The following is a 13,870-nucleotide window of genomic DNA, read 5'->3' as shown; positions in this document are numbered from 1 at the left end:
AAGAAACTGACCCAGAATGGCAGTACTTACCGTAATGCATATAGCAATTTCCTTTAGTGGGGTCTAGTTGGATGGCCTTCAGAAAGAACCTCTCTGCTTCAGTCTTCTGACCCTACGAAGGGAGAGGAATTAAATCAATTGTCAGTATTTGTTGCTGTTGAGATGCTTTTCATTTTATTATAATACATAATGATTTTGCTAAGCCACAAACTTAATGTAACATAAAATCTTAATATGACACCTAAAAAAGATTTACCCTCAAAGTACACAATGTCATGCTTGGCACATCTGTCTGCCTGGTCTGAGCATTTAATAATAACACACTTATATCTGTACAAATATATCTGAACACAGAGGCTGTGACTAATCCACTGCAGCTGAGAGAGAGAGAGACAAACACACACACAAAGAGAAAGAGCGAAACAAGAGGGAGAGAGAGAAATGTGTGCACACACACACAGAGATTGAGAGAGGGTGCGTAGAGTCGTTCTGGGTTACGTCACACAAGGAGTGACAGACAGGGGGACTGGAGCCTGATGAGGGGCAGCAGCAGCAGTGACAGATTGGGGCCCAGTGGAGCCAGTGCCCCGGGGGCCTCAGAGAGCATGATCAGATTACAACTAACACACAAAGGCTCCAGCTAACACAGCTGCCTCTCTCTGTCTTACACACACACACACAACGCTGGTCTTATCTGTGTGTCAGCTGCACTCTGATGGAGATGAAGATCACAATAGAGATTCAATTAATCAATTAAAGCCTATAGAAACCTAAATATATGAAATGCCACAGCATTTCACATTATGAACAAAAAGAGGCAAGAGCTCCCTTAATATTACATAAGCCAGTAACCAGAATAAATTATGTTTACGAAATACATTATATAGAATGAACACAATTCATTAATTTTAATTGCAAAGGCTTTGAACAAGAAGCCTTTATCCAAACACTGAAATCAGATTTGGATGATTCCGTGCCTCATACATTTTTCACCGGGTTTACCTTCAATAACTCAAAAAGTACTCAAAATTTCCAAGTGTAAATATTTGAGTGTATTCTCCATTGATGAGATGGAACATTGAATTATATGTTTAATGCAGCTCAATGCGCTCAAATTCACAAATAGTACAAAGCGCTCAGCTGAGGAGCAGCTGGAATAGTCATAACATCAGCATATTTCTATTTACTGAAGTTCAAACAAAAAGCCTGTCAGGAAACCACGTTATGACAATTTAATGCACTGGCTCTCATTGTTTGTGTGGATTTGAATCATGTGGTACATACAGGTAACTGCCAAAATAAAGAAAACACCAACATAAAGTGTCTTAATAGGGCGTTGGGCCACGAGCCAGAACAGCTTCAATGCACCTTGGCATAGATTCTACAAGTGTCTGGAACTCTATTGAAGGGATGTGACACCATTCTACCCAAGAAATTCCATAATTCTGTGTTTTGTTTGGTGGTGAAAAAAACGCTCTCAGACACTGCTCCAGAATCTCCCAAAAGTAGTCAATTGGGTTTAGATCTGGTGACTGGGAGGACTATATCATTTTCATGCTCATCAAACCATTCATTCATCAAACCAGACCTCTTGTGTTCTGTGGATTGGGGCATTGTCATTCTATGGAGGCATAGCCATGGTAACCAAAATAATGGCCTGCCCAGGATTTTCGTACATGACCCTAAGCATAATGGAATGTTAATTGCTTAATTACCTCAGGTACCACACCTGTGTGGAAGCACCTGTTTCAATAGACTTTGTTTCCCTCATGTTTCCATTATTTTGTCAGTTACCTGTACTTTGCAGATTTGACTGAGAAGTGAGGAAACTCTCTTTACTGGAGAAAAGTTGTCAAGAAATCTTTGCAGAATGTGAAAATAATATTTCCCATGAGCCCCAGTTGATGTTCTCATCTTTTGAATCCAATTTTGGCATTATCAGGCTTAGAGGAGTTCTATTCCTGAGTGGCTTGTTCAATGAAATCCAGTTTCATGTCTAGACTGCTAACGAACATCATAATTTCAACATTAGAGCTCATTAGCTTTCCCCCTCACAACTGTCAGGTATCCAAAACATTATTTAGTGTGTGGGGGGAAAGTGGCGGTTTGTATGCATCCTAGTAGGTTCTTAAACTGGCTGTGCAGCACATCGGCCCACAGCAACAGCAGCAGAGAGAGATTCTTATTAAATATGTGTGATCAATGCTGATAGATGGCCTGACAGCCTGCAGTGTTTGAATGGATGGAAGAAACAGCTCTGTCGGTCTTTCTATCTGTCTGTCTGTCTGTCTCCCACCACCCATATCCACTTCCTATTCAATATCAACTTATTATGGAGGTGAAATCTCCGGTTTTCACACATACTGCGCTTATTGTTAGTGTTGACCCCCTAATCTCCCGGTGATATCAGACGTGGAACAGATGTGTTCTTCCACTCTGGCAGCCATCAAGGTGATTATGAATGGAGCCTGCATCTGATTAGGCCCGGAAATGACTTGTGAATGACTGAGTTCAATAACACCCACCACCACGGTACACATTTCCACCCTCAGCTACACCCCTCCCCGCAGGGGGTCCCGGATGTGGTGCACAGGGGTCAGCCCAGCAGGAGAACGACACCAATCTCCACCGCCAAACCCTGTCCCTCAATGCGCGCAACTCCTCCCCCAACCGACAATCCCCTGCCAGGATCTGAACTTAGGACCCTTGACAGGAAGGCTGTTTCCTCATCACCCACAGTGGGGGTAAAGGGTATGGGAGTGGAGGTGGGGGTCACTTTCCAGGTGTGGTATTTGATCAAGACTAAACTCAGTCGTCAGTGAAGAGACAGTAGAGGTAGTGGTATGGTGGAAGGCCGGAGGTCATGATGGGGCTGATGGAGGTAGAAGGTGAAGTGAACATCTTCAAGGTAGCTCTTACCAACTTACACACCTGGGCCCTCATAGATACAAATATGTGCTAGAACTGGTTGAGCCACTGCATTTCACACTACGCTCTGTTCTTTGAAAACCATCTCAAGGCTATTGAGTCTGTAAGTCTGACAGCTCTCTCCTCTCCTCATCCCTGAGGTTGCATCATTTACACCCAGAGGAGAAAGAAGGCCCGGGTAAACCATTGTTGATCTCTGCCTGAGATTTGTATTGGTATTTGTATTTATTATGGATCCCCGTAAGCTGCTGTCAAGGCAGCAGCTCCTCTTCCTGGGGTCCAGCAAAATGAAGGCAGTTTATACAATTTTAAAATCATTACAATACATTCACAGATTTCACAACACACTGTGTGCACTCAGGCCCCTACTCCACCACTACCACATATCTACAATACAACATCCATGTGTATGTGTGTGTATAGTGCATATGTTATCGTGTGTGTGTATGCATGTGTCTGTGCCTATGTTTGTGTTGCTTCACAGTTCCCGCTGTTCCATAAGGTGTATTTTTATCTATTTTTAAAATCTAATTTTACTGCTTGCATCAGTTTCTTGATGTGGAATAGAGTTCCATGTAGTCATGGCTTTATGTAGTACTGGGCGCCTCCCATAGTCTGTTCTGGACTTGGGGACTATGAAGAGACCTCTTGTGTCATGTCTTGTGGGGTATACATGGTGTCCTAGCTGTGTGCCAGCAGCTCAAACAGACAGCTTGGTGCATTCAAAATGTCAATACCTCTCATAAATACAAGTACTGATGAAGTCAATTTCTCCTCCACTTTGAGCCAGGAAAGATTGACATGCATATTATTAATGTTAGCTCTCTGTGTACATCCAAGGCAGCACGTTCTGAGCCAAATGCAAGTCCCTTTTGTGGCACCTGACCACACGACTGAACAGTAGTCCAGGTGCGACAAAACTAGGGCCTGTAAAACCTGCTTTGTTGATAGTGCTGTTAAGAAGGTAGAGTAGCGCTTTATTATGGACAGACTTCTCCCCATCTTAGCTACTGTTGTATCAATATGTTTTTATCATGACAGTAATCCAGGATTACTCCAAGCAGTTTAGTCACTTGAACTTGCTCAATTTCCACATTATTTATTACAAGATTTAGTTGAGGTTTAGGGTTTAGTGAATGATTTGTCCCAAATACAATGCTTTAAGTTTTAGAAATATTTAGGACTAACTTATTCCTTTCCACCCACTCTGAAACTAACTGCAGCTCTTTGTTAAGTGTTGCAGTCATTTCAGTCGCTGTAGTAGCTGACGTGTAGAATGTTGAGTCATCCGCATACATAGACAGCCTGGCTTTACTCATGTTGTTAGTAAAGATTGAAAAAAGTAAGGGGCATCGATAGCTGCCTTGGGGAAATCCTGATTCTACCTGGATTATGTTGGAGAGGCTTCCATTAAAGAACACTCTCTGTGTTCTGTTAGACAGGTAACTATTTAAATATAGCAGGGGGTGTAAAGCCATAACACATACATTTTTCCAGCAGCAGACTTTGATCGATAATGTCAAAACCCGCACTGAAGTGTAACAAAACAGCCCCAACGATCTCTTTTATCATCAATTCCTCATTTGTATGCTATGCTTGTTGAATGTGCTTCCCTACAAGCGTGCTGAAAGTCTGTTGTCAAATTGTTTACTATAAAATAGCATTGTTTCTGGTGAAACACAATTTTTTTCCAAAAGTTTACTAAGGTTTGGTAACAGACTGATTGGTCAGCTATTTGAGCCAGTAAAGGGGGCTTTACTATTCTTAGGTAGCGGAATTACTTTTGCTTCCCTCCTGGCCTGGGGACACACATTTTCAAGTTGGTTTAAATTGAAAATATAGCAAATAGGAGTGGCAATATCGTCCGCTATTATCCTCAGTAATTTTCCATCCAAGTTGTCAGACCCCGGTGGCTTGTCATTGTTGATAGACAACAAAAAAACACCTCTTCCACACTTACTTTACGGAATTAAAAATTACAACACTTGTCTTTCATAAATTGGTCAGATATACTTGGATGTGTAGTGTCAGCATCTGTTGCTGGCATGTCATGCCTAAGTTTGCTAATCTTGCCTATGAAAAAATCATTAAAGTAGTTGTCAATATCAGTCATTGTTGTGATGAATGAGCCATCTGATTCAATGAATGATGGAGCTGAGTTTGCCTTATTTCCCAAAATGTAATTTAAGGTGTTCCAAAGCTTTTTACTATCATTCTTTTTGTCATTTACCTTGGTTTCATAGTGTAGTTTCTTCTTCTTTTTATTACATTTCGTCACATGATTTCTCAATTTGCAATACGTTTGCCAATCGGTTGTGCAGACAGACTTATTTGCCATTCCTTTACCTCATCCCTCTCAACCATACAACTTTTCAATTCCTCATCAATCCACAGAGATTTAATCGTTTTTAGAGTAACTTTCTTAATGGGTGCATGTTTATTAGTAACTGGAATAAGCAATTTCATAAATGTGTCAAGTGCAGCGTCTGTTTGCTTATCATTACACACCACGGACCAACAAATCCTCTTTACATCAACATAGGAATCGCTACAAAATGTATTGTATGACCTCTTATACACTATATTAGGCCCAGCCTTTGGAACTTTGGTTTCCCTAGATATGCCTACTATATTGTGATCACTACATTCAATGGATCTAGATACTGCTTTCAAGCACATTTCTGCAGCATTAGTAAAGATGTGATCAATACATGATGATGATTTCACGCATGTGCTGTTGGTAACTACCCTGGTAGGTTGACTGATAACCTGAACTAGGTTGCAGGCACTGGTTACAGTTTGAAGCTATTTCTTGAATGGGCAGCTTGATGAAAGCCAGTCAATATTTAAAATCACCCAGAAAATACACCTCTCTGTTGATATCACATACATTATCAATCATTTCACAAATGTTATCCAGATACTGACTGTTAGCACTTGGTGGTCTATAGCAGCTTCCCATCAGAATGGGCTTTAGGTGAGGCAGATGAACCTGTAGCCATATTACTTCAACAGTATTTAACATGAGATCCTCTCTAAGCTTTACAGAAATGTGGTTCTGAATATAAAACAGCAACACCTCCACCATTGGCATTCCTGTATTTTCTGTACATTTTATAACCTTTTATTGCTACCACTGTATCATGAAAGGTATTATCTAAGTGATTTCTAAAGATTGTCAGAATATGAATGTCATCTGTACCTAGCAAATTATTGATTTCATGAACCTACATATGTTAACGTGGGCTATTTTGAGAACTTTTCTTCTGGGATGCTTACTTGTTTTCATTGCTTTACTGGGAAGCTTAGCAGAAATAGATATTCACATCTTATTTATGTTTGTGCAGGGTGAGCTGCACACAGTGGACTTCCTACTAGGGCACACCGCCTCAGTGCTAACAGTTATAACTCTGGTTCATAGGCACATGATTACTGCATACAATAGCTGTAGGATCAGCAGAGGTTAGTTAGAGGAACATAAATTAGATTACTTACATTGTGTCTACCAACGCCCCTGGTATAATGTACATTTGCTGAAGCATTATGACAACTCAGCGTCACAATGGTAGAGATTAACTGAGCTGGGCTTGGGTCATTGATAAGCCATTGTCTCAATGCAGCTTTATAATACTGTGAAAGGATCCAGGAACCCAAATGATTTGGGTGGATCTCATCCTCCTTATAAAATGTGTTTTGTTTCCAAAAGGTATTGAAATTGTCAATGAAAGTTTCACCCATTGAGCTGCAATAATCACTTAGCCAGTTGTGAAGAGAAAGAATCCTGCTAAAGCGCTCAATGCCACAATTCAGAGAGGGCACAGGGCCAGATATGATAGAGAGGCACAGGGCCAGATATGATTCAGAGAGGGCACAGGGCCAGATATGATTCAGAGAGGGCACAGATCCAGTATGATTCAGAGAGGGCACAGATCCAAATATGATTCAGAGAGGGCACAGGGCCAGATATGATTCAGAGAGGGCACAGGGCCAGATATGATTCAGAGAGGCACGGGCCAGATATGATTCAGAGAGGGCACAGGGCCAGATATGATTCAGAGAGGGCACAGGGCCAGATATGATTCAGAGAGGGCACAGGGCCAGATATGATTCAGAGAGGGCACAGGGCCAGATATGATTCAGAGAGGGCACAGGGCCAGATATGATTCAGAGAGGGCACAGATCCAGATATGATTCAGAGAGGCACAGTCCAGAATGATTCAGAGAGGGCACAGGGCCAGATATGATTCAGAGAGGGCACAGGGCCAGATATGATTCAGAGAGGGCACAGGGCCAGATATGATTCAGAGAGGGCACAGGGCCACCAGATATGATTCAGAGAGGGCACAGGGCCAGATATGATTCAGAGAGGGCACAGGGCCAGATATGATTCAGAGAGGGCACAGGGCCAGATATGATGGGTCTTTTATTAGTGTCTAGCAGGGCGTCAATCAGCTCTTTAAAATCCAGTTTCAACTGTCCTTCATAATGTCATTAAAACCCACATGGACTATGATAGAATCGATTTCCATGTCCTGACGTAGTACATTCAGGAGCAGCTTAGTAATGTAATTTACTCGAGCTCCGGGATAGGATGTTTTTGCACCAGGAACGGTCATATTTCTAACCATGGAGCTGCCCAAAATCATGGCTGGCGAGAAGGACGAGGAAATCCGTCCACTCCCACGCTTCATTCACAGGATTCAGAGAACCCTTTCTGGATGGGTGAGAGGCAGGATAACTTGAGCCCGTTGCTCCCGGGACTGGTGCAGGCCTCCGACAAATTGAGAAGCCCCGCTCGATCCAGAGCAGGAACGGAAGGTTTGCTGACGTCGACTTCGAAATCGTAATAGTAGGCACTCCGGACGCAGACACAGGTACCCCCAGCGACAAAAGTGCAGGAAGATCAGGCTCCAGGACGGCGATACTACTCGTTGTTTGTATCTGTATCTACAGTGCTGGAACCGTTCATTTATTTCCAATTGCAAAACTCATCTGGGACTAACTTCATTAGCTTGATGGCTAGCAGCTTAGCGGCTCTGTTAAGCAGGCTGTCTGTTAAGAGGGATTCTGGGACAAGAAATAGCGGTCCCAGCTGTTAAAAGCTAACCGCGTCATGGAATACATGCAAAAACAAGTTCGGTATTTATATTTAATGAATATTGGTTATGTTTTAGTCAAAAATAACAAAACGAGTGTTTCCTGCATAGTGTTGAGCCGCGCACTCTGATGACGTCACTTGTGTTCCAGGGATGATCGAGAGAAGAGGAATACAGGCATGAGCTCGGAACTCCCTGCTTTCCTCTAAATCAATATCCCTTTCTTTACTAAAACAGCTCTACTTCACTCTCCAGTGTGTTTTCCCTTGCCTGCTCACTCAAGGGAAGTTTTTCTTCTTCTATTGTATATTGTTGTTTCCCTGGTGTAATGATGAGACAAATCTACCTTTCAGAGATTGTATCTAATGGCTCTTGTTAAGAGACCAGTTCATGTCAGCTTTTCCCTTAAATGCCTGCTAAGCTGTTAAACTGACCACCACTCACTGACTACAGACAGGGAAATACATCTGGCAAGGTGGTCAATATGGAGAAAGATCATGTTCATCTACAGCCATTATTCCCTAGAAAGGTAAACGAGTGATTGACAAAGATAAATGTGCTCTTTGTCTTTGTCTGGGACCCTGTGGAGTGAATTACCCCTAGCACACAAACCAGCCTTTCTCCTCTTAGTCCAACCCAGGTCAACTACGTGACCTTGGTGAATAGCATCTGAGTAGTCGGAAGGCCCTGGAGGGTCCGGAGTTAGAGGAGGATCCACATCAGATCAGTCCTTCAGGGCTAATGTGTTGCAGGGGCTGGTTAGTTAGCTGGAGCCATTTGCAACCTGTGTTAGTGAAACTGATTAGGGTTCAATATGGAGTGCCGGTTTAGGCAGTTGTAAAGAATCAGTCATGGGATTTGGTAACAGATTTTAAAAACACAGGGCAGCCGTGACATCAGTTTCAATCAGGAAGCTATCCCCACAGGACGATAGGGCACCTTGAGAAACTCAATGTGATCCCCCCCCCCCCCCCACACACACACACACACATGCAATTGATTATCTGCATGCACACTCTCAGGCTACTTGCAGAGCTGAATAAGAATACGAAAGCCAAGAAGAGAAGGAGGAGGAGGAAGATGATGATGATGATGAATAAGTTACCGTGAGGGCCAGGAGTTTGCCATAGGTCAAGTGTGCTGGGATGTGGTCTGGCTTGGCTCTCAGGGACTCTCTGTACCAGTGCTTGGCCTCGGTCAGCTTGTTCAGTCTCATGTAGGCCTCACCTGTGAGGGGAAGTGAGGCGTCAGGTCAAGGTTCAGAGGTTAAGGAACCACACGTCTTCCCATTGTCTTACTAAGGAATCCAATGACAGCTAGGGTAGTCATGCAGAAAGGCCTGCCATCACTTCAGTGCACTTTGAAACCCGATACCAAACTCGTGTTTTATTAGCTAAAGGACCTTTAACTAGGACTAGGGTCATAACAAAATCGCAAAGCAAAGGACGGCTTTTGAATTTGTCTGCATCAGTTGAATAGTGTCCCATTAAAAGCCTAGATAGGATCACAATATGTTTTGTTAATATCCTCTATCCTATAACAAACTGATAATACCTGCTCAGCAACAATCCTATAAAAATAGTCATCGAACTAAGGTATATTTTCAGATCCCCCATGTGTTAGTTGGATGGAGTTCTTTGGGATGTCTAAAGTACTTCAGAGTAGGAGAACAGACATGGGCCTGACTCAATCCTTTGCTATGACTGGCCTGAGCTGATTGTCTGATATGTTGCTGATGACATGTGTAGAAACACCCTTCCTAATTCTTCAGACAGTATCTGATACCTCGTCCAGCCTTGAAGACTTTACCCCCACCTGAACAAACAGTCCCTCTTTCTTTCTCTCTCCTGCCCCGACACCAATTATAACTGCATTTCACGACATAGTCGGGTAATTGGGGAAAACACAAGCCAAAACAATGCTTTAAATGTAATGGTCACAGGAATAATACTGGGATAGGGGACGTGACTGCGATAAGTTTCTCATGAACCTGTAACAGGGGTCTTATATATTTTTTTCGTTTTTGAGAGGAGTGCTAATTGAAGTTAGATAATAAATTGGGGATTATGGCGAATCATTTCCATTGATAAGAAACAGGAGCGAAACAACAGGTGTCTGGTGATGAATGTTGACCTGCTGACCTCTGAGACGATCAACAGACGTCCCCCCTGTTCTTCATTAGCAATGGCCTCTAATAGACCTTTTAATATACCTCTAAATACAGGGTACTCAAGCATGTAGTGGTATCAAATATAAGACCCCACTTCCATTTTTGCTCATGATAAGGATCAGAGTTAATGCAGTCTTTTGTAAGCAAGTATATAAAGTATCCAAGGAAAGCCAGCTTTATGTTGGAGTAGATATCTTTCAAATTGTTCTGCATAAGCAGAAACATTTACTGTATGTCCTAGTTGGGTTACAGAATACCTAGACTTCATGTATTTCCTTTCCAGCAGCTAATATAATACTGTACATTGACTGTTATGATTATGATAAGGGCAACATGAATCGCTTTATCTACATATTTGTTAGACATGGTGTAACGCAGAGCTAGTAACAGCAGAAGACTGAGTGTGGTCAAACGGGCTTTGTGCCTCTCTAGTCTACCATCAGATTCAGATGGAGGTCTATGAGGAAGCACAGACATGGACATAAAATAGTTAGTGACACAATTTCCAAGGAGTTGAAAATCACATCTAGTGGAACATTCCATTGCCCATTTGAGCGGAGGGGGTTTTTGGCAGATAAAGACACAACTTTGACCCAGACTGCTATCTACACTGACGAAAGTTCCCCCTCTTGAGAATGACAAACAAAATGGCAGCACCCAAGTGAATTGGATTGTAAATAGATAGGAGCAGGTGCGCCAAACATTTAAATGAGCTCCTCAGAGTAATGTAAAAATAAGCTGCAAGAAATATGGGAAAATGCCGCAACATCCACCCTGCTAATGCCCTTACAGCTTTCAAACTGTGGGAGGCGGTTTGCTAACGATTTCTCAGCACCTCTGTCAAGCTGAATTTGACTCCACTGGTGAATGTACTGTACTAAGGGGGTCACTTGAAATTGAAAATTATTGCATTTTGAAATCAAAAGTCACAATTTAGTCTGCAGCAATTTAGTCTGCAGCTGCTTTCACATGACTGTAACATGAGGAGCGCAGTTATTATCGTTAACGCGCTGTGGAAACCTCAACATCGGGGCCTCAATGGGAGCGTTGAGCTGGAGCCACACACTCGACTTTGATGCTGGTTTACACATCCAATCCTGGCTTGAGATTTATAAGACGTTGTGAAAACAGAGCACCTCTAAAACCAACGGCATTAAGCAGAGTCTACACTCTGGGCTAAGGGGTAATGCTTACTGTAAGCATAGCTCAGCTGACGAGCTCAAGACCCTGGCCACAATCAATGCAACTCAATCCTGTGAATCCTTCAGGTGGAATAAAGTTCAACAAACTCAGCCAGAAGTGCATGGACCCAAGCTGACAACCAACAGCTGACACAATGATTACAAATGTACCCCCCACACCTTCAATCTACCAATCTTCTATTCCATTCTTTTTTCTCATCACAAAAAAATCTTAGCTTGTGTGTTTAGTTTGAGAGAAAGATAATTGCCACTTACCCATCATGTTATAGAGGCTCTGAGGTGCAAATTGTCTTGGCATTTTCTGTATTGCTTCTTTATACACGGAGAGGGCCTCCTATGAATGAATAAAACAGAAGGAACCATCCGTTAGGCACGAGGAGCCAACCATGCCAGGGCCACAAGTCATTTGTCTACTGCAGCCTGGGCCCTCACAAGCTGAATGGAAGCATGGAATCAGAGGTCACTAAGAGGTGGTTAAGACTTGGTGGAGGAGAAAGGATCTATCCTCTCCTTGACATGGCCAGTCAGAGAGCTAGTGCAGTGTCACACAGCCTCTCTCTCGCTAAAGCCCGAGGCAGTGATTCCCTTTAGGCTCTTTTAGTGGGTAGGCTTAGCGGAGTTGCTAACAACTGGATGCATCCGGTATTCAGGGATACAGCTAATTCAACCTAGCTTCCTCATCTGCTGAAAACCATATTCGGGAACTCCAATCAGGCGTTTTCTTTTACGCCTGCTATGTTAGGATAATTAGTGGGTATACTAGTGTAGAAGGTCAGTGGGTAGTGGAGCTTTTCTCGTGACAATATCCACAATCTCAGAACGGGTTCACATTTAGACCTGTTGGTGTATGATTAGTGTGTGTGTTCCTGTGAATATGTTTGGTGTGTGTCTCCCTGTGTATGTGTGTGTGTGCACCCCTGTCTGCTCCCCTATCCTACCTCCTGGTGCCCCAGCTCATGGAGCAGCTTTCCCAGGTTGTACAGGCAGCTGGTGACGGAGCTCTTGTGGGTGTGGGGGTCCTTCAGGTTCTCGTCAGGGATGTCGGCGCAGGTTAGGAAGGTCCTCTTGGCTTCGTCCAGTCGCCCCTGGTTCATCAGGACGATCCCTGTGTTCAAGTAGGCGGCTGCAGGGCGGAACGAGAGACATATAGGTGATCCATTACGTAATCAACATGCAGCCAGATAGTAATTAGGCTCTATGGGGCTGAAACTAGTCATTATCAAACTTCTGTGGATCAACTGTCAAACGGTGGATCAATTGGCTGCCGCATCCATGGGGTGCCAATACATATTGAACACTCATGGGGATGGAATGTGGAAGGGAGTGTATGGGGTGGTCGTTGCTCCACCAATACTGTATGTGTACATCGGCATGCCAAGATGAACTGTACGCTAGACTAAAGTTCAACCTAGCCCCTATCCACAGTTCTCTCTGTCCTTCATCCATCCAAAGTGAACTGGTCCAATCAACAATCCTTTTGTAGGAATAAATTGCATATATCCCCCTGGCTAGAGTGTTTCTGAAGACAGTTCCCATAAAGGATGTGTGTCTGAAAGAGAATGGACATGAGAGCAGTGGGAATGGAACTGGATATCATTAGAGTATCATCATGAAGCTGCCACTTTGGAATTGTTAATGAACAGATTCTACGTTGTACCAGTTGCCAGCTAAACACTGAATTATGGTACAACCTTGACAAATGACTTTTATTATCTGACTGACTCTCATACCTTCACTTCCATTACCCCCCACCACCGCTTTAGGTAACTCATTAATTTAGTTATCGGCAGTAACAGATAGGATCATTGCATAATGCACGAGAACTACAAAGTGTGATCATCATCTGATTACATTCATAATTATTAATTACACTTTGGGAGACAAAGGAAAGGACTCCACCGCTTGTCGGTGATCAGTTAATATAGAAATCTATAGGGGAATAATTTAGCACATGACCAGTGGAGGGTGAGAGTGACTTCTGCTAAGCAGGCAGTGTGACAGCTGAACCTTACTGATACAGTAATGAGCTAGCAGGAAGCATGCTTGAAAGAGTTTCCTCAAGGTAAGACTCAAGGAAAACTACCACCATTGGGGGATAAGGAGAGAAGGGGAGAGAGGGAGAAATGGAGAGAGGGAGAGATGGAGAGAGGGAGAGATGGAGAAAGGGGAGAAAGAGGGAGAAAGGGGGAGAGAAGAAAGGGGGAGAGGGAGAGAGGGAGAAAGGGGACAGGGAGAAAGGGGGAGATGGAGAAAGGGGGAGAGAGGGAGAAAGGGGAGAGGGAGAAAGGGGGAGAGGGAGAGGCTCTGACTTTGAACTGGATTCATAATAAATACAATTGTGTAATAATTGAATCTGTTGACATGAGTGGTCCTTGAACACCAATCTACAGGCTGTGTTCAATCATTCATCCAGTAATGGAGCAAGCTTGTCTGTGCCCTCCCCCCATTGGCAGATGCCTGGACACCTGCGCTGT

At 43.3% G+C, this 13,870-nt stretch overlaps 1 protein-coding gene across 2 annotated transcripts in view; it reads right to left on the bottom strand.

Moving 5' to 3' along the window:
* Positions 1-13,870, bottom strand: part of LOC111962607 (protein O-mannosyl-transferase TMTC2-like) — a 165,602-nt gene that overhangs the window by 22,076 nt on the left and 129,656 nt on the right. The window contains exons 6-9 of one of the 2 annotated variants that reach the window (XM_023985818.1): positions 12,335-12,519; positions 11,652-11,730; positions 9,130-9,251; positions 31-112 (exon numbers count right to left, since the gene is read on the bottom strand). In XM_023985818.1, the coding sequence (XP_023841586.1) occupies positions 31-112; positions 9,130-9,251; positions 11,652-11,730; positions 12,335-12,519 (468 nt within the window). The remainder of the gene's footprint in view (positions 1-30; positions 113-9,129; positions 9,252-11,651; positions 11,731-12,334; positions 12,520-13,870) is intronic. The other variant, XM_023985820.1, reaches the window with a different exon arrangement.

Source organism: Salvelinus sp. IW2-2015, linkage group LG4q.1:29, assembly GCF_002910315.2.
Source record: "Salvelinus sp. IW2-2015 linkage group LG4q.1:29, ASM291031v2, whole genome shotgun sequence".
Taxonomy (NCBI): domain Eukaryota; kingdom Metazoa; phylum Chordata; class Actinopteri; order Salmoniformes; family Salmonidae; genus Salvelinus; species Salvelinus sp. IW2-2015.
This window is presented reverse-complemented; position numbering and strand designations above follow the sequence as displayed.